General features: G+C 41.0%; 1 protein-coding gene across 13 annotated transcripts in view; it reads left to right on the top strand.

The window, feature by feature from the left end:
- Positions 1-7,178: 7,178 nt before the first annotated feature.
- Positions 7,179-20,396, top strand: part of PPP1R9A (protein phosphatase 1 regulatory subunit 9A) — a 349,577-nt gene continuing 336,359 nt past the window's right edge. For 9 of the 13 annotated variants that reach the window (XM_019959701.2, XM_019959702.2, XM_019959703.2 and 6 more), the window contains exons 1-2: positions 7,478-7,606; positions 9,819-11,429. In XM_019959701.2, the coding sequence (XP_019815260.2) occupies positions 10,035-11,429 (1,395 nt within the window). In that variant the 5' untranslated portion in view covers positions 7,478-7,606; positions 9,819-10,034. Of the gene's footprint in view, positions 7,228-7,324; positions 7,607-7,921; positions 8,051-8,286; positions 8,518-9,818; positions 11,430-20,396 lie in introns of those variants that run through there. The other 4 variants (XM_070787167.1, XM_070787165.1, XM_070787166.1 and 1 more) reach the window with 4 other exon arrangements.

Here is a 20,396-nt window from a genome sequence, read left to right on the forward strand (position 1 = left end):
TTCCTTCTTACGGTTGAGTAATATTCCACTGTATATCCGTATCACAACTTCTGTATGCATTCATCTGTCGATGGATGTCTAGTTTGCTTCCATGTTCTAGCTACTGTAAATAGCGCTGCAATGAACATTGGGTACATGTGTCTTTTTCAATTATGGTTTTCTCAGGATACATGACCAGTTTTGGGATTTCTGGGCTCAAAGTCTTCCAGAAAATTGCAGAGAAAGGAAAACTCCCAAGCTCATTCTATAAGGCCACCAGCATCCTGATACTAATATCAGATAATTATTAAAGTAGAATTTAACAGTACTTTGCTCAACTGTACAAAAATCAAAAGCAGGATTCAGACACAAGATTTTGCACACAAACTGGTCTCTTTATTTTAACTATATCAATACTTTTAAAAAAACCTAACATGTTATACTTTCAGTTTGAAATTTTGTTTTCTTCAAAGAACAACAGCTTACTTCTTGGAAGGAAAGTTATGACCAACCTAGATAGCATATTCAAAAGCAGAGACATTACTTTGCCAACAAAGGTCTGTCTAGTCAAGGCTATGGTTTTTCCAGTGGTCATGTATGATGTGAGAGTTGGACGTGAAGAAAGCTGAGCACCAAAGAATTGATGTTTTTGAACTGTGGTGTTGGAGAAGACTCTTGAGAGTCTCTTGGACTGCAAGGAGATCCAACCAGTCCATTCTAAAGGAGATCAGTCCTGGGTGTTCATTGTAAGGACTGATGCTGAAGCTGAAACTCCAATACTTTGGCCATCTCACGCGAAGAGCTGACTCATTTGAAAAGATCCTGATGCTGGGAGGGGTTGGGGGCAGGAGTAGAAGGGGACGACAGAGGATGAGATGGCTGGATGGCATCACCGACTCGATGGACATGAGTTTGGGTGAACTCTGAGAGTTGGTGATGGACAGGGAGGCCTGGCGTGCTGCGATTCATGGGGTTGCAAAGAGCCGGACACGACTGAGCGACTGAACTGAACTGAAGTGAACTGAAGAACAATAGCAACAACAACAAAAAGCTGAGAAAATATGTGATCCATATCACACAGTTTGTAGTGCCTTAATCAAGAGAGAAGGAAGTAAATGGCAACCTACTCCAGTATTCTTGCCTGGAAATCCCATAGACAGAGGAGCCTGGTGGGTTACAGTCCATGTGGTGGCAAAAGTTGGACATGACTTAGTGTCTAAAACCATGATCAATCAAGAAGAGTGGTGTCCAACTCTTTGCGAGTCTGTGAACTATACAGTCCATGGAATTCTCCAGGCCAGAATACTGGAGTGGGTAGCCTTTCCCTTCTCTAGGGGATCTTCCCAACCCAGGGATTGAACCAAGATCTCTCACATTGCAGGCAGATTCTTTACCAGCTGAGCAACAAGGGAAGCCCAATAATACTGGAGTGGGTAGCCTATCCCTTCTCCAGCAGATCTTCCTGATTCAGGAATTTAACTGGGATCTCCTGCATTGAAGGCAGATTCTTTACCAACTGAGCTACCTGGGAAGACCAATGAAGAAGAAACTAACTCTAAACCCAGCAACATTTCCGAATATAATCACAAGTGTTGGGAACTGTCGTAAGGCGAGAACAAGAGGATTGGTTGTTTAATATCTGCCCACTAATTAGGATAAGTTCCTGTTCATAATTCATCCAGTTCAAAAGTTAAATAGTGTATAAACATGTAAATCATTCACCTGCAATTCAAACTTCACTTGAAACTATTGTGTTAGTGGTAATTGACAAGAGTCTAAAGTGGACATCAGAATCATGGCTAAGACCCTACAGAAAATGTACTAACAACTTCAGAGCTAAGTTTTTATTTCTAAAAGCATATGACTACATCTACAAATGAAATACACTAGTGTTTTCTTAAAATGCAGCTTGTTACAATTTGAATTTTGTGTGAAATGGGACTATACTGGACCTTCTCAAGAAGGTTTTATCACTAGAACTAGACTGGAAATCGAAATAAAATCACAGAACTCTCCTGTTTAATTGGAGACAAACAGAGGTGTTTATCTACTTACTTTAATAATTAATTCATCAAGGCTAATGCCAAGGAATGGAGAAGCTACTGAGATACTTTTGTTGTTCTTTGATATTTTCCCCCCATATTTTCACAATTAAGACTGTTTTGGACAACTATTTCCCCCAACAACTGTGTGCAAAGAACTATGCTATTTTATAGCTCAAGAACTAGGCTTAGCATCTCTAGGGGGAATAAAAATACTGAATATGAATTCCAGTAAAAGGTTTTCAAGTTGAATCTCAGTTTGACACTCTGCTAACTGTTCTCTCAGTGAAGAATCAGTGTGTCTCTCTCATTTGTCTCAGTCTTAGAATAATGAATTATTCTGAAGCAGAGTAGACAACATGCCAATCGCAAAGATGCCAGAGTTCAGGTGCACCCTGTGGGTGGAGGATTGGCAGGTTGAAGACCACTCCTAGAATCCTTCTACCAGAGAGGCTAATCTGCTGAAAGTAAAATGCGTTTCTGGAGAGACAGATAAATACCTAACACTTGTTTATAAACATGCCATTTTCACCACTATAAAACTGAAAACCGAAAAGAATTGGTATAGCAGCTATTGTTTCAACCTGAGAAGCAGTGACGGTAATGACAACATCACACCAATATCTCATCCAATAAAACTCCTGGTTTGGGGTGTTTTGTGTGAGCAACCAAAAAAGTAAAAATAGGGAAAAAAGAGAAAATGTATCACTTTTAGCCTAAATGTACCGTGCAAGTCTACTGTGGTTTATTTGTAGAGCTAAGATGTTGATAATAACTTAAAAATGACTTTAAGAAATCCTAAGATATTCTATAGTTTATTACTTGCAACAAATAAAAGTACTCAAACTTATCATGAACCAAGTTTAGACTGAAAAGCCAAGAGACTGGATGTATTGTAGAGTGAGAAATGAACCAAAATGATGGTATGATTTTCAATGGCATGCCAAACCATGAATGCAGGTAGAAATTCATGCTGAATCATTATCAATTTATTTAGGCAGAAATGATACCTTATAGGTTACAAAATCCATTTATGGATTTAAGCTTAATTTTATAACTAACTTAACAAAATCAGAGATTACAGATATCTCTGATGTGTTCTGAATGTAAGCCTGGGGACTCTATCACGATTTTAGAGAAATATATTTTACTGCTACAATCAAGTATGTGTGAAATATTGTAAGACTAAAAAATAACAGTTTTTACCCTTAAACAGGGATGGTTATTTTAAAAGATGGACCTCTAAGATACAAGAATATCATTTGCATCTGAAAATGACAAAGCACTCTGATATTTACAAACGTAAAATAAGCAGTTATAACTAACTTTTTGTAAACAAGTGACTCATTACTGTCAACATACTTTTCTTATTAATACTGGTACAGAAACAACAGTATGAGTAAAATATCCTTTTATGCTAGAGTTATGGGTAAAACCAGGGCTTCCCAGGGGGCACTAACGGTAAAGAACCCACCTGCCAATGCAGGAGACCTGACTTGGGTTTGATCCCAGGAAGGTACCCTGGATAGGATTGGAATTGCTCTTCCCTTACTTTGCCTATTTCATAAAAAAATTATTCTAGGACTTCCCTGGTGGCACAGTGGATAAGAATCTGCCTGCCAATGCAAGGAACACAGGTTTGATCCCTGATCCAGGAAGCCTCCACACGCCTCCGAGCAACTAAGGCCCTGTGTAAAACTCCCAAAGCCTGCATGCCCTAGAGCCTGCATGGCGCACGCAACTGTTGAGCCTGCGGGCTGCAGCTAAGGAAGCCTGTATGCTTACAGCCTGTGCTCTGAGATAAATGAAGCCACTACAGTGAGAACTCCAGGTGCTGCAGTGGAGAGTAGCCCTCGCTTGCTGCAACTAGAGAAAGCCCTCATGCAGCAACGAAGACCCAGCACAGTTAAAAATAATAAATAAGTAAATAAAAATTATTCTAGAGACCTCCATGTTTGTTCTATTCTTTTCTCTCCCTTTATGAACTTCTGGTAACACACCATCAGCCAGGTGCTTTCATGCTATAAATCAAGGAGTGATGAGCTGTTTCAGACTCACCTTAGTCAATTTTCTCTCGTTTTAAAATTTGATTCAGGCTTGATTTAGGCTTAATTTCACAATTACACCCAATATTTCACTTTCACATATGAATAATTTAATTATTTGAATAGATATTCAGAATATCCATTATGAAAACTGAAAAAAATACATTGATAAAACCGCTAAAACAAGGTAGAATACATTTTGTATTTTTTATTGTACTAATCTTATGGTCCTTTCTTATTAATCGCATTATTATTGGTTACAAAGGAAATAAGAATAACAGCCCACAGTATTCTACATGATTTGTAGAACAAATCACATATGAAAATAAAAATTCCCATCTTCCCCAAATATATTGCATTTTGGATGTCTTGTATGTCAGTACTAAAACTTTACCTAATACTGAGCAGGGATTACCTGGTGGCTCAGTGGTAAGCAATCTGCCTACAATGCAGAGAGACACAGGAGACTCGAGTTTGATCCCTGGGTCAGGAAGATCCCCTGGAGAAGGAAATGGCAACCCACTCCAGTATTCTTATTTGGGAAATCCCATGGACAGAGGAGCCTGGTGGGCTACAGTCTGAGAAAAAGTCAGACCGGACTTAGCTACTAAACAAAAGCACTGCCCCAGTCCCTTTCCAATTAGAAAATGCAAAATTTATGACCTCTTATCCTTATTATGACCATACACATTAATGATCTATTGAACTAGGTTTTGACCCTCACAAAGTCAAAATACCTTTCCTAATTTACAGAAGTACAAATGTTGTCTATGACAGCATCATTCAATAGAAATTTCTGTGATGAGAATGTTCTGTATTTATACTGTTCAATAGGGTAGCCACCAGCCACATGTAGTTACTGAGTCTTTCAAATGTGGCTAGTGGGACTAAGGAACTTAATTTTATTACTTATTTTTTTAAGTGTTAATATTTATTTTCGGCTTTACCAGGTCTTTGTTGCTGCCTGGGCTTTTCTTTAGCTGTGGAGAGAGGGGCTACTTTCTATAACAAGAGTTTCTCACTGCAGTGACTTCTCTTGGGGAGCACAGGCTTTAGGGCTGGCAGGCTTCAGTAGCTGCGGCCCCCGGGCTTTGGAGCATGGGCTCAGTATTGGTGCACGGCTTTAGCTGCCTCAAGGCATGTGGGATCTTCCCAGATCAGGGATTGAACCTGTGTCTCCTGTGTCAGCAGGCAGATTCTTTACCACTTAGCCACCAGGGAAGCCCAGAACTTAATTTTAAATTGTATATGATTTAAGTTAAATAACCACATGTATTGGATTAGTTAGTAGTGGTCTAGTAGTCCCTTCAAACATTCAGATAAGTGTTAGAAATGGAAGGTGGATAATGGGCAAGCCAGGAATCTAAAATTATGTTTTAAAAACTCTGTCATTCATCCCTTCACTATAAATTTTTCCAGAAGGTTCATATTAAAAAAAAAAAAAAGAAACCCAAACCAACCGAATTCTTTAGGCTGCTTTTCTGCATGAATCATCTTTTTGTAAAGAGGTGTAAGACTGGTTTTGTTGCCAACTCTGCCCCCTCATCTACAGATAGAACTCAGTGATTAGGTTCCTGCATTTATTTAAGTTATTCTCCTAAAAAACATGGTTTCCATACTGCAAATAAATGACAGGAACTTTTCCGCTCATTTACCCCAGACAGCACAAATGTTCTTTCCAAAAGTGGAGACTGGAACCACTGCCCCCTCACACTGCCTGTTACATCTGTTTATGCTTATAGAAGTGACATCCACGTCGTAGACAGAGAATGCCAATTCCTTGGGAAAGCACCCAGAATTTGGTGAGGCTTGAAGAAAAGAAAAAAACTCCACTGTTCAAAATAAGAGATACATAGACTTGAATAGCGACAAAGCTCTTTTGAAATTAAATGGGAAAAGATTTCACTTCAAGAGTATACAGCTTCTGTGTACAGACTGGCCAGAGTTCATATGTAGCTATAATCACTTTCTAGTGATAAAGCTGTGTGTGCTCAGTCATTCACTTGTGTCTGACTCTTAGCGGCCCCACTGCCTGTATCCTGTCAGGCTTCTCTGCCCATGGAATTTTCCAGGCAAGAATACTGGAGTGAGGTGCCATTTCCTTCTCCAGGGGATCTTCCTGACTCAGGGATCGAACCCTGTTCTGCACTGCAGGCAGATTCTTTACCACTGTGTCATCTGGGAAGCCCTAGTGAGAAAGCTGTAGGTAAGTTACAAAACCTAAACCTATTTTCCCATCTGTAAAAATGCAGGTAATAATGGTTCCCTTGGAAGAACTCATGTAAGGCTTTAAAATGGACAAAAAGATTACTGAGTGTCCTTTCAATGGAATGCTGGATGTTATTACAGCAGTAGTCACCAATCTTTTTGGAACCAGGGACCTGTTTAGTGGAAGACAGTATTTCCAGGGACTGGATTGAGGGTGATGGTTTCAGGATGACTTAAATGCATTATGTTTATTGTGCACTTTATTTCTACTATTATTACTTCAGCTCCACCTCAGATCATCAGACATTAATTAGATCCCAGAGGGAGGCTGGGGACCCCTGGGATTCTTCATGGTTCTGCAGTGCTTTGCACCTTTGTCTGCCTTTGACTATACTTTTTACCATTCTATAAGCCCTAGAAACTTAAGGATTCTGTAAATGGTTCTTATCTGTAGAAATACAAAATCATTTTGTTCCTCAAGAGATACAGTTGATTACTACCCTGTATGGGAGATAATTCAAAACATTACATTTTAGTGCCTAATTAACCAGTTTTACCTCTTTTCTGATTTTCCATAAAGTTTTGTTCTTCACATTGTCATTTGGACAGGTTATATCTTGGTGTTCCCTCCCTAATTGATGAGTCAAATAACATTTTTGACACATCTTCCACCTTCTTGAAAAATTATCCTTAAAAGTTTCTACTCCATTTTTTTTTTTTTTTTTTTTTTTGAGGACTGGTTTAAAGGTCTTTATTGACAGTCATGATAGATTTTATATTTTGCAGGAAGGCTGTAACACTTCCTGTATTTTTGATGGGGAAAGGAGAGGGTACTGAGCATTTATAAAAGGGGTGGGGGGTTGGGCGGAGGAGTCTGAAAAACTCTTTCCTGACGAGAAAGCCAGAAGAGTTCCTCCTCTCTCTCTTTTTAGCAGTGGCGCCTTAAGGTCAAGGTGGGTGTTAGGTGAAGCGCAGCGGCCTAAGTGGCGGCCATTCGGGATCTGGGCCTAGGGATTGGCCTTGCAGGCCAGGAGCGTGGCCCAGGGTTTTAGATGCCCTGGGGTCATGGAGTTAACTGCAGACTCTGTGGGATGGGGCCCCAAGAACCCAGTTCTCGCGGCTCCAGGACCCGAGCCGAAGGGCAGGCCGTGCCCCAAGCCCAAGGGGCTCTGCGCCCACGGCGCGGGGCTGGGGGCGGGGTGGGGCGGCCTCGCCTCGGGCCGGTGCTTTTCGCCCTCCGTTGGCCGCCAGAGGCTCCCTCTCTCCCTCTCCTGGGATTTTGCTGCCGGGCTCCCTCTCTCTGCGGCCCTAGAGTTAATCCCATCAGCCGAGGTGAGGCACCTGTTACCCCGGGCCTTCCTCACCCCCGCGGCCTCTCCCCCATTCCACCTCGGCTCCGCGGCCGGCCAAACGGCCCGGCGCGGGCGGTCGCACGTGGGCGAGGCCCCTGCCCCGGCCGGGACCCCCGCCCCAGGCCGGCCCGAGGGTGCGAGCGCCTCGGGGCCCGGGCCGCCGCCCGCCCGCAATGGCGTTGGGCAGTGCAGCGCGCCTCCCCGGGCCGCCCTCCGCGGGCCGGGCGCGCGTGGGGGCCGCGGCGCGAGTGGAAGCGGCCGCCGCAGCCACCCTCCGCGCTGCGCCGTGAGGAGCGGGTGGAGGGGCGGCGAGCGGGCCGGCGCCGAGCCGAGTTGCGGCCACCGCGGGGCGGGGGGCGCCTCGGAGGAGGGGGTGGGAGCCACGGCCGCCTGACCCTCCCCGCCGGCGGCGGCTCCGGCTCGGGTAAGGGGGAGGCTGTGCGCGGGGCGAGGAGTTGGGGAGGGTGGAGATGAGGAGGAAAAAATCGGGATGTACAAAGGCTGAGTTGCAGGCTGAGGGTGGGGGTGGGTTGCGGTTGGGGAGCGATAGGTTGAGGATCAGAGGCATTATCAGTGGGATCTATTGTCTCCTGGCACTCTGGGACGAAAAACAAAGGGATTTATTAGCATTACCCTGTAATTTTTTCCTTTTTTTTTTTTTTTTTTAAATGTGGCTGGGGAGCTCGGCTTTTCCCGAGCCACGCCGGCATCCGCCTGGCAGCCGCCGGGAGCCGCAGCCAATATGTTAGGACTTCAGGTGCTTCTTGGCACAAAGCTAGTCCGCGACCTCCTACCATAGCGCTTGGCGTCACCTGCTCTCCCGGCCCTGCCCCTGCCCGGGGGCCGAGGGATTGCGTCCCGAACCAGGCTTGGGAATCGGCTGCCTCTCAAGTTGGTGTTATTTATGTTTGTCTTTTGTGAGGGCAGGTTTTGAATCCCTCGGCGGCCCCATCGCCCCCGCCCCCGCCTCTTCGGGGTTTGGAATTGGTGGGGGCGGGAGTGGGGTGTGAGGGTGGGGGTGGGGGGGGGGGAGAGTGTGAAGTCTGAAACAAATGTCAGGGTAGAAGGAGATTGTCGATGCCTGACAGAAAAACAGGCACCACACTCTGAAGCCTTTCTTGTTTGTCTGCATGGGCCATGCATGCGTGCTGGGCCAGGAGCCGAGTTTGGTTGGAGACAGTTTCAATGAAAGTGTGTGCTTCCTCATCTGATGGAGCGTGCGGGTGATAGGGCTCGGCCTAATATTAAAAAAACAAAACAAAACCAAAACAAAATGAAAAATCTTTAGAGCTACAGTGTCGGCTCCACAGCGGATCTTGAAGTATTTGCTTGCTGGCATATTGATGTAAAATCCAGCTGTGGGCTTGAGGAAACCGGCCAGCATGCATTGCGTTGTATTCTGAGCTTGTAGTAAGTTAGGGGCAAGTGTAATAAACAAATCAGGGCTGTGAAAAGAGGTTTCATGGTCTGTTTACCTTCTGATCGTCACGTTCTCATACATTGATTCCCATGATATTGTATATCCCACTCTGTAATTAATAATTCACTCTTAGGAAACTTCCAAATATTTGATATGGTTCTGAACTTAGAGTGAAACTTACTGCCATTTAAGAACGTTATTATGCTTGTTTTGGTCTGAAATTCCACTAGGGTTGCTTTGGGGATGATATAGGTGAGAATATTGGACCAGAAAGAATGGAATAAACCACTGTAGGCATGTTTTGGAGTTTGTAAACATAGATTCTGAACTTTTAATTATGCTTGTGCAAAAAGAATAAGTTCTACCCGATGTAGGGAATCTCAAGTAAAGATCATTTTTCTGGATAGTTTGATGATTTCTTAAAGATCTGGGGACTGCTGGTTTCTTTTAAGGTCATTCACAAAACCAACCAAAACTGGGGCTAAAGTATTGCTTTCAAGTGTACTTATGTGTCACGTGTGTGTGTGTATGATTTTGGTGTGTGTGTGATTTTGGTGTGTGTGGGGGTCCTCAAGTTATGTTTGAAACAGTTTTGTTACCCAAGATTGATCATAGTTATAACTTTTAAATTCTTGGCTTTAAAGTTTCCAGTTCAAAAAGTAATTTCTTAGTTGACATGTGGCTAAGCCACTTTGAAAAATGTATTAATAGTTGACTAAGCATAAATTCAAATAAGTAAATGAATTCAGAAATTCATTCTTTTCTGTTACAGATGAACCTGTAGTCTTGCTTTGAAAAAGCCATTTTGTGTAACTCTTGACTGAATAATTTCCTAATACACCTGTTGGGAGGATCACTGACACAGTATGCCATTTGAGAGGTACTTTTTCTTGACCAGATACTGGTGATTAGAGAAGAGAGGTGTTTTGTTTTTTTGGTTTTTTTACCTGATCATTATGAACATTGGCTTTTCACCCCTGAAGTAAAAATGTTGAAAACCGAGTCTTCAGGTGAACGTACCACGCTCAGAAGTGCCTCTCCTCACAGGAATGCATATAGAACTGAGTTCCAGGCATTGAAAAGTACCTTTGACAAACCCAAGTCAGATGGGGAACAAAAAACAAAAGAAGGTGAGGGCTCCCAGCAGAGCAGGGGGAGGAAGTATGGCTCCAATGTCAACAGAATTAAAAACCTATTTATGCAGATGGGTATGGAACCCAGTGAGAATGCCGCAGTCATGGCCAGAACAAGGGGCAGAGGTGGACCTTCATCCCCGCAGAGGCGAATGAAGCCCAGAGAATTTCTGGAAAAAACAGATGGCTCGGTTGTTAAGTTGGAGTCCTCTGTTTCAGAACGAATTAGTAGATTTGACACAATGTACGATGGCCCTTCATATTCTAAGTTCACAGAAACTCGCAAGATGTTTGAGAGAAGTGTGCATGAGTCAGGACAAAACAACCGCTATTCCCCAAAGAAGGAGAAAGCTGGAGGGAGTGAACCTCAGGATGAATGGGGTGGTTCCAAGTCCAACCGAGGCAGTACTGATTCCTTGGACAGTCTTAGCTCCCGGACCGAGGCTGTCTCCCCAACTGTGAGTCAACTGAGTGCAGTATTTGAGAACACCGATTCCCCCAGTGCCATCATTTCCGAGAAGGCTGAGAACAACGAATACTCAGTGACTGGGCATTATCCCCTCAATTTACCATCTGTTACCGTTACAAATCTTGACACCTTTGGGCACCTTAAGGATTCTAATTCTTGGTCTCCTCCAAGCAAGCACAGTGACGATGCAGAGGATGCTCAGAAGCGTAGCACAAGCCCAGGACTAGAGGTGGCTTCGAAAAGTACCTCTCTAGCTTCTGTGCCCAGTGAAGAGGCGCAGCAGAGCAAGGCAGCCGAGGACCCCGCATCTAACCGGGAGGCTCCCGGCAGAACTGACAGAGACACCCCTGAAGAACCTGGTGCTGAAAGCGAGGCAGTGCCAGAGCCTGAAATCCCTTCACCACAGAACGAACCTTCAGAAGACGCAGAAGCTCGTTTGGTGGAGAGTGAGGCAGCAATGCAACAGAGGAGAGAACTTGCAGGTGGTGATTTCACCTCTGCTGAGGTATCTAGGTTCACCTGTGAAAAGGAAGTATTTGAAGAGCCGCATCATTTTGGGAGCTCCCATGTTTACATGCACAGTGACTATAATGTGTATAGGGTGAGATCCAGGTATAATTCAGACTGGGGAGAGACAGGTACTGAACAGGAGGAGCAGGAAGATAGTGATGAAAACAATTACTGTCAGCCTGATGTGGAATGCTCAGAGATCGCTGGATTGCCAGAAGAAGAAGACATCCCGGCAAACAGGAAAATTAAGTTTAGTAGTGCTCCAATTAAGGTAAGTATATTTTCTTAGTTTGTTTTTGGAGTTGTTTTTTTTCCCCTCCCCTAAGTTTTTTTCTTCGTATTTGGGCCTAACTGTATGTAGACTAGGACTGACAGCTGTAAAAACTACCAGGTTGTTGATGCACACATGTTGTCTGGTGATTTTAAGAGTTGGGAGTTTTGAGAGCTATTTCTTGATGTGCTTTATAGTTGTGTAAACAGCAATATTGAAGTTGAAGAAGTTTGGGGATTGTGAGATACATACCAGTGGACTGGAGTATGAATAATATGAACCCTGAAAACCAGGAGTGTTAGTTTGAAGGAGAATTACTTCTTTAACTAGTTTTACTTGAAATTATCCATAAATAAGAAAATTATCTAAATGTAAAGCCTGTAGGATTTGAGGTATCATGTACAAAGGGAGAGTTATGATAACCTTGAAATAATATTCTTTATTTACTTGCTTAAAAAATCTGAGTTATTATCCCTTACTGAAGTTTAAGTGGATTGTGAGGAATGCTGGAACTTTTTTTTTCTACTGCTTCTTGGTAGTGAATGTTTGATTTGTGGAAATATGTTAGCGGACTTAACTACTTAAATTGGAAAGCTATGACTCTAAATAGCTTTGCGTTCAGAATTTGTTATATGGCTTTAAAATGGAATTGTTTGAAAGGATGTTAAATTGATTTGCTGTTCATGGATTTATTTTTACCTCTTAAAAACTGGATAAATGCCAATTGAATTCAGATGCTCTATTCTAATGACTTCACTTAGTTAACATTTGGAATAGAAGAACAGCACACAAAAAAAATACATCCGCAGCAGGTGGTGAAACATTATTAGCTGATAGGGGCAGTGGGGCAGGAGGTGTTTGGTTGAGTATCAGCATCTCTTGGAGTGCTTTTTCAAAGTGTCCTTGCCCATCAGCTGAGTCCCAAGGTACTGGCATGCCCTCTTAGGGGAATCTGGAGGGCTGTGGTGGCAGAGTTTGTAGTTTGCAACCACTTTCTAGGGACTTTTAGCTCACACAGTGTGTGTAGATGATAGATTTGGAATTAGATATGTCATTTTCTTAAATATTCCCCTCAATATCTAAAGCCACTGTCTCTAGTTATTTCCATCTTGTAAAACTATCATAGAAGGCTGTAAGATATGTTATGTATATAACAAAGATAAATATGACCTTTCTGTAACTGTGAAATTCTTTCTTGAAATAAGCTAATAATCTGTGAAATTATTTACTGGTGTTAACAGGCAAACTTGCCTTTCAGTAGTGTAAAGCAAAGTTTTGGGTCAGAATGGGTCATGTCAAGTTAAACTATGTTTGAAATAACTTCTGGAGCTATGAGTCTCGTTTCTAAGGAAACTAGATTTCTTTGCTGCTCTTTTCCCACCTCCCTTTGTCAGTCTCTCCCCTACCCCCAAGTTGTAGGCACTCTCTTTAGAGGACCCTTTCCCTCAGGCCCGTCCAGCCAGCTCCTAAATTTCATTGCTCAAGTCCCCTTTGCAAGTGCTCTCATTTGAGCATCATCTTTCTACCCCTTAGGAAGAAAGCAACAAGATTAAATTGTTACACATCCAGCAAGGCAGGAATAACTGAAATGAACTCTTCAAGGAGTTTGTTAAAACCAGTGACCAACTCCCTAATGGGGAATAGCAGCTTATTAAAATTTATCAACCCAAGTGGAGCACCAGCCTTGAATTTGGGTCCTGTGCTGCACAAAACATAACTGCAGTTATTGGTTGAATGGATTTTAAAGGATTTATCATTGAAACTTGGATGTTCATATGTGAACAAACCAGGGTTTAGGGTAGGATATTTTGAAATTGAAGTCATTTTTTTTCTGCCATTGCTTATAACAATAAGCATTTTGCCTCTTAATTTTCACATTACAGACTGTATGTCACATAACAAGGAATGAAATAGAGTACATGCGTTTAATGCTTTCCATTAAGAACATGGATCAAGCATCAGATTTGTGAAAGACAAGGTGCTGTGTTTTAGTGGGCAGTTAACTGCACTAGTTGGAGTGGATTAAGTTTGCAAACAGAAGATCCATTCTTAGCCCTTTGTAATGAATAAGACAATTACTCTTTTCTTGTTCCCATTGTTTAACATGGAAGTGGATTCACTTGGAAATCTTGAGAGCTACTTTTTCACTTGTGGTGGTGATGATGGTAGTGTTTAGATTGTTTTCCAATTAAGATTTTTGCCTCAGAGAATGGTAATAGTGTTTATTGAATGCTTGTCAGATGTCTGCTCTCATGCTGTTAGCTGCAGAGGACACAAAAATCTATAAGGTTACCTCTTTCTCTGTGAGCTTGTGGAGTCAGTTCTTAAGCACATGGCATTTAAAACCCATGAAACACAGTGTAAAAACCTGTGCTGAAGTGTCTGATGTCCTTTGAGTACTTTAACCGTTCATGGCTATACTAAATGTGTGGCGTGAATAGTATTCGATAGGGCATTTGGAAGGGAATACACTCAGCCATTCTCTATGGGTGTTTCCTTATTCTTTTTATAAATATTTCTTTATTGGAATGGGAAGTTATGTGCTTTCCAATATAAATCTTTTCCTTTGAAACATAAACACACATCCCTGTTTCAGAAGTAATAGCAAGCATATTCCTTACAGAAATGATCTTTAGAACTTTTACATTCTTATCCTGGTACTCTCATCTTATTCTTCACTAAACATTCTCAACACTTTTGGCCTCTTGTTTTAGAACTTGTTTATGACGTTTATGTGTGTGACAGTGTCCAGTTTCTATTTTAGTTCTTCTGTAGATGTTTTAAATTGATATTTCCCTAAGATGTCTTAATCTGGACCTAGAAAAAATGTCAAAATAATAGCTAATCTTTCCTGTGTATGTATATCCTTGATACATAATTGTTGATGACTTTTAGAAATGGTCAGATTATTTCTTAATGGGTAGATTAATGTGCTTCATTGTGTCATGGAAAATTAGAATGAAATTAATAATAGAAAATATAAAATCCAACTTTGGAGTATGGAATGAGGGAGTGTTATGAAGATATGCTGATTTGATATATGGAATTATACCTTCGTTCTCAAGAATTTCTCAGAATCAAGGAATTGAATTAAATTTGTCTCAGATAAATCAAAGAAAGGGTGACATTAAAATTTTTTTTATTATTATTTCAGAACATTTATTGAGTCCTTACTATGTGTCAGGAACAGTGAAATACAATAAATACATAAAATTACCAGAGCTGATGAAGTCAGGAACCGGTGGCCGGTGAGAAGTATACAGCTCATTAAGATCACTTCTTAGGTCATTCTGCTCAACTCTGTTCTTGGATAGTCCAAGTCGTCACTGCAGTCTTGTTAAGAAAGTCATGACCCTTGCTCTGTTTCTGGTAGTCGTAGGTCCTTTAGATTGGTGTTCTTGAAACATAATGTATCGGAAAAAGTGTATTTTTTTAATTCCCAGCAAGAAAAAGTGCTGGATTAGTGTTGAGATACATTATGCTGTACTTTTCTATGTGTTTTCTCAAGTTGCGTGGAGTTTTACAAAGCTGGAGTTGAACGAGAGTCACCAATAGCTGCAATGTTGCTCTAAGCCGTACATGATGGCTGTTGAAAATGGATTTCTTAGCATTCTCTCCCTGTTCTGGGGCTGTGAGTTATTTTCAGGGGGATACATGAGGGTTTTTATTCAGGATGCTGTTCTGAGCATCATTCTGACACCCGAATTTCTGTCTTTGTGCAGCTTTCTCCAACAGTCCCGCTCAGTGTTTCTAAACTTGAATTCACATTATCAATCACACAGGGACCTTTTGAAATGCATATTACTTTTCAGTAGATGTTTTGTAGGAAATTACCTTGATGCAGTAGTTAGCCTCCGAGTACACTACCAGCTGTCCCAGAGGTATGGAATAGACAGGCTCAGCCACCAAATTAAAATGCTTGAATCATACGATTTATCAAATCAGTTTAAAACACACAGCCAAAAGCAAGAGGAAAACCGTAGGGGGTGGTTAGGAGAGGGGCGGTAGGTTAACGACCTTAAGGAGACTGAAGAGATTGAAAGGAAGGACCTGAGTCCTTTCACTTTTTTGTACCTGAATCCTGGGTACACAAAATTCATGTGTCCTGTGTCTCTCACATCAGCCTTTCCCACTGATGATGTACATGCTTATGAGGACTGGAGTTGAGGAAGAACTCTGCATAGACCTGGGCATCTTACTTCCTGGGATACATACTTGCTGAATCGAAGAGAGTGGGGACAGGTACACTTAGATACAGGTGTAGGTTTACCAGTTTGCCTGCTGATGAGCCATGGGGGCTATTTGCGTTTCTTGGTGAGAGCACCTGAGGGTCCAGAATAGCCTCATACTGAACGTGCTTGCTGGAAGGCTGATACGGAATGGCATCGCTGTCAGTCCAGAGATGGCATGATAATGGCTTGGTCTTGCCATTCCTTTCTGTTTTGGAATATCTTACAGGTTACTGATTTACCTAATTTTAACGTGTCTTGTGACTTTTCTCTTGGTCTTACAAGCTCTCATTACTGTGCTAGCTTACTACCATCAGTGATGATAACTTCTTATGAGTTTCACCCAATCCATTTATTTTCTTAACCTTTATAAACAGAATTTAATATTCCCAAGCAATACCACAAACTCTCACAATAGTAGGTCTGGGGTGAAATTTTGCATTTCTGACAAGCTCTCAGACTGGTGCCGATGCTGCGGATCACCAGACCATTATTTGGAATATGATTTTGAAGTATAATCTTCTGGCTTCTGAATGGGGCTTGTAACAAAATTTACTCTTTAGATGGGTATGCTGTAGCTGCTTGTATGGAAAAATATTCTTTGAAGCTGAAACAGGTGTAAACTTGTTTCTGGATGCCAAAGTGGATTATGATCTCTAAATTCATAAGGAATTTGGGTCATTAAAAAGTCGTGTTTTCGACTCTGTGTGGTCTAAATTTTTAATTATAAAAGGACAGGAGGAGAAAGTTCTTGACAGACTCAGAAATTCCATTTCTTTCATTCTTTTGGAAGCCTAAATTTGAAAGCTTCTAGGGGGAGTAAAAGAATCATCATTTTGTATAGCTTGCTTATTTGGATAGCATTCAAACTGAGCTTCCTTTTAAAATTTGGTGTTTTATAAATTATGGTTTATGACCAGGCAAATATGTCAAATGTTTTAATGTTCTGTGTAAAATCAAATAATGAATAGTTACTGAATGACCCCTTTTCTAATACTGCATATGTGTATACTAATAGCTTTTCCCCTCCACTGAAATTTGGTCATTTAATATTTAAATGAGATTCTTTTCTACAGCAGCCTATTACAGATGTTTGCAGAAATTGATTTGTAGTAGAAAATTTTAAAGTTTCTTGCTTTTTGTATCATCAACAATGTTTTTTGTTCCCCTCTAAATTTCCTCACAAAGGATGCTCATTGTTGCAGTAATGAACTTTAAAGAGAAAAGGCTGAATTTGAGGGAAATAACTTTCTATTATGTCATCCATCCATTGTTTACTTTATTAACCTAGTCACATGCCTGTCAGCAGTAATTTGATTTGAATCTCTTCTCCATTAGATTTTTTTCTAACACCTTCTTCACCTAAGAAAGAAAAAAGACTTCAGAATTTCTATAGAAAAACAATTATATATACAGGATAAATTTTGTATAAGCAAATCAACTGTTATGTTTAGTTCTGAATATCACTTCTTTGTTTTTGTGCTATTATCTAATTTACTTAATAATTTTTCTTAATTTCCAATGCTCTTCATTTTCAATCTTTCATTTTTGTTCTTTTGCTTCATTATGGTCTCCAGTGTTCATTTTGAATAGAAAAAAAAAAGTAACTTTTCAAGTAATGCTTCACATTTTTTCTTTCTGGTCACTTTAAAAAATTACCCTTGTTCTAATCGCTTCATCTTGGTTTGTGACGTAGAAACTTAAAGATGAAAAATACTTAAGGGTAATCTAGTGTAATTTCCTCCTCACTTCAGTTAGCCCTTCAATAGCATATTGCTGACAGATGATCATTCAGCTTCTGCCTGAATAATTCCACTTATGGGGGGTTTATTATTTTGCAAGGCAAAAGGAAAGTTAGAAGGAGGGACGTGCTGTGTGCGTGTGTGCGTGTGTGTGTGTGTACGTGCTCATATATTTGCTTATTTTCATTTATCTTTAATTTGCAGTTTTTTATTGAGATCACATTTAAATAACATCAGATTCACCATATTCAAGTGTACAATTCAGTGGTTTTCAGTGTATTCACGATGTTGTGCAGCCAGCACTATTATCTAATTCTGGAATATTTCCACCACCCTAGAAAGAAACCCTGTGTCTGTTAGCAGTCGTTCCCAATTCCCTTTCTTCCCACATCCTTTGGCAAACACTAATCTACTTTCTGTCTCTATGGATTTGTGTCTTCTGGACATTTCATATAAATGGGATCAAGGGCGTGCTTTTTAAAGAGAATGTAGGAGATGCAGTGAGCATGTCTTGAGCTATGTTAAAATTTAGGATACCATGTGGGCAGCAGACTAGAGGAGGAAGGTCTAGAGGGTGAGGATAAAGGACTTTATGGATGGTGACATGTTCTCAAGATGAAGTGACAGGATATGGGGGCCACAAATATTGCCTGCCTGTTAATGCAGTTTCATGGAGAGAAAGAAGACAGGAAGCTGAGATAACAGCAGGATCCAGAAAAGGATGAGGATATTTGTTAATTGAGGAAAAATAGTGGATGGGGCAAAGAGGATGGTCAGAATCACCGCCTAGCTTGGGACACTGCACTTTCTTCACGTAATCTGAAATTGCCATTGATGAAGCTAAGTGATTTCTTCAGCACAGGGCATCTTTAAAGGCACAGAAGCGCTGATGCCAATTTTCATCCTTGCTGCTGCTGCTGCTGCTAAGTTGCTTCAGTCGTGTCCGACTCTGCGACCCCATAGACGACAGCCCACCAGCCCCACCGTCCCTGGGATTCTCCAGGCAAGAACACTGGAGTGGGTTGCCATTTCCTTCTCCAATGTATGAAAGTGAAAAGTGAGAGTGAAATCGCCCAGTTGTGTCCAACTCTTAGCCACCCCATGGACTGCAGCCTACCAGGCTCCTCCGTCCATGGGATTTTCCAGGCAAGAGTACTGGAGTGAGGTGCCATTGCCTTCTCCGAAGTTTCATCCTTACATTGGTCTTTTCTAGCACGAAGAGACTCTTGTCGTGTTCCCATGACCTGATTTATTTCCATCCTACTGCTCTTATGTTTTTGCTTGTATTATTCTTTTATGTTGATTGGAATTGTTCATGGATGAACTTCACTCTTTATTTTAAAACTTCTTCCCCTTCAGTATTTCAATATGGATTTTATATGCCATTCTGACTATTATCTCTATAAATTATATATGAAATAAGTCATTTTGGGCAGGCACTTAATTTATTGCACATTGTCAACTAAAGTATATTATACACATCACTTAAATATTACTAACTGATAATGAGAATAATACCAAACGTTTCTTTTTTTCTTTTTTTAAGCTAGTATGGTACACTTGATTTATCTGGCTGTGCTGGGTCTTCGTTGTCCAGGCTTTTCCCTAGTTGCAGCAAGTGGGGGCTACTCTTGTTCAGGTTCTCTTGTTGCAGAGCACAGGCTACTATAGCGTGTGTCGGCTTCAGAAGTTGCCCACATGGGCTTAGTTGCTCTGAGTCATGTAGGATCTTCCTGGACCAGGGATCTAACTTGTGTCTCCTGCATTGGCAGGCAGATCCTTTACCACTAGGCCACCTGGGAAGCCCCCCAGACTTTCCTGATATTCTGTAAAGTTGGAGAAGTCTGCGTCTTGAAGCTTTGCTTTTCTTATGTGTAAGTGAGGCTGTCTTACTTGGAATTTTTCACTAGAATCTCTTCTCAGCTTTAACCTCTTGTTATCTTGTATTTTAAACATATTTGTACAGTATCATTGCCATAAATATTTGTGCTATTATTTCAAAGGGAAAAATTTGAACATCTTTATTGAAATGTCAAAATGAAGTTATGTTAAATTGCTCTTGAGAGCGTTATTTATACTATAGATTGTAGTTAAAAACTTTAAGATGATTAAAAGATTAAACCCAAGGGAGTACATTTTGATAGAGTCACTTTTAGAGCAACTCGACTTTTGAAAGTATGGCTTGAACTATATATTAGAACACCTTGCTGAGGAGTCTAAGAATAAAGAAAGAAATGTTTTGTAATATAGTTGCTGACATATTAATTGCTTTACTCACTTTTGTTCTGGAAATAGCTTCACAGCACAGTTCAACACGATTGAGATATTGATAATCTTCTGCATGATTCCCAGTTTTTTAGCCTAACTTGCTCTCTCTTTCTCATGTGCCAATCCTTACAAAAAGGACAATGAAAAGGCAGAGGGTAAAGATATTTGGAAATTTTATATTTATTTAAGAATAAATATTCTTAAATAAATATTAAATAAATATTTAATTTGTTTGGCTGTGCTGGATCTTAGTTGCAGCTTTGTGGGATCTTCAGACTTCCTTAAGACCTGCTGGATCTTAATGAACTCTTAAGTTCAGCATATGGGATCTAGTTCCCTGACCAGGGATCGAACCTGGGCCCCCTGTGTTGGGAGCTTGGAGTCTTAGCCCCTGGACCACCAGGGACATCCCTGGAACTTTTGTATTTTAGGAGGAGCCAAGTCTTGTTGCTTGTTTAATATATTACAGAAGGATTTAAAAAAAAAGCACTTGTAGAGTTAAAACTATTTCACAATATATATGTGTGAAGAAAAGTGGTTTTAAATGGACCGGCTCATAGACCTGTTAGCCTTCTCCTGTCTCTTTTTAAGTCAGATAATGAATGAGTTTTGTTCTGGGGGAAGCTAATCTTCCACATTATTTTCTACACCAGCTGAAATACGGTGGCCTAGGTTGGGGCACATAGTGGTTGACAAAGGGTCGGAAAAACGAATAGAGCGGTGACCAC

Source organism: Bos indicus, chromosome 4, assembly GCF_029378745.1.
Source record: "Bos indicus isolate NIAB-ARS_2022 breed Sahiwal x Tharparkar chromosome 4, NIAB-ARS_B.indTharparkar_mat_pri_1.0, whole genome shotgun sequence".
NCBI classification, from domain to species: domain Eukaryota; kingdom Metazoa; phylum Chordata; class Mammalia; order Artiodactyla; family Bovidae; genus Bos; species Bos indicus.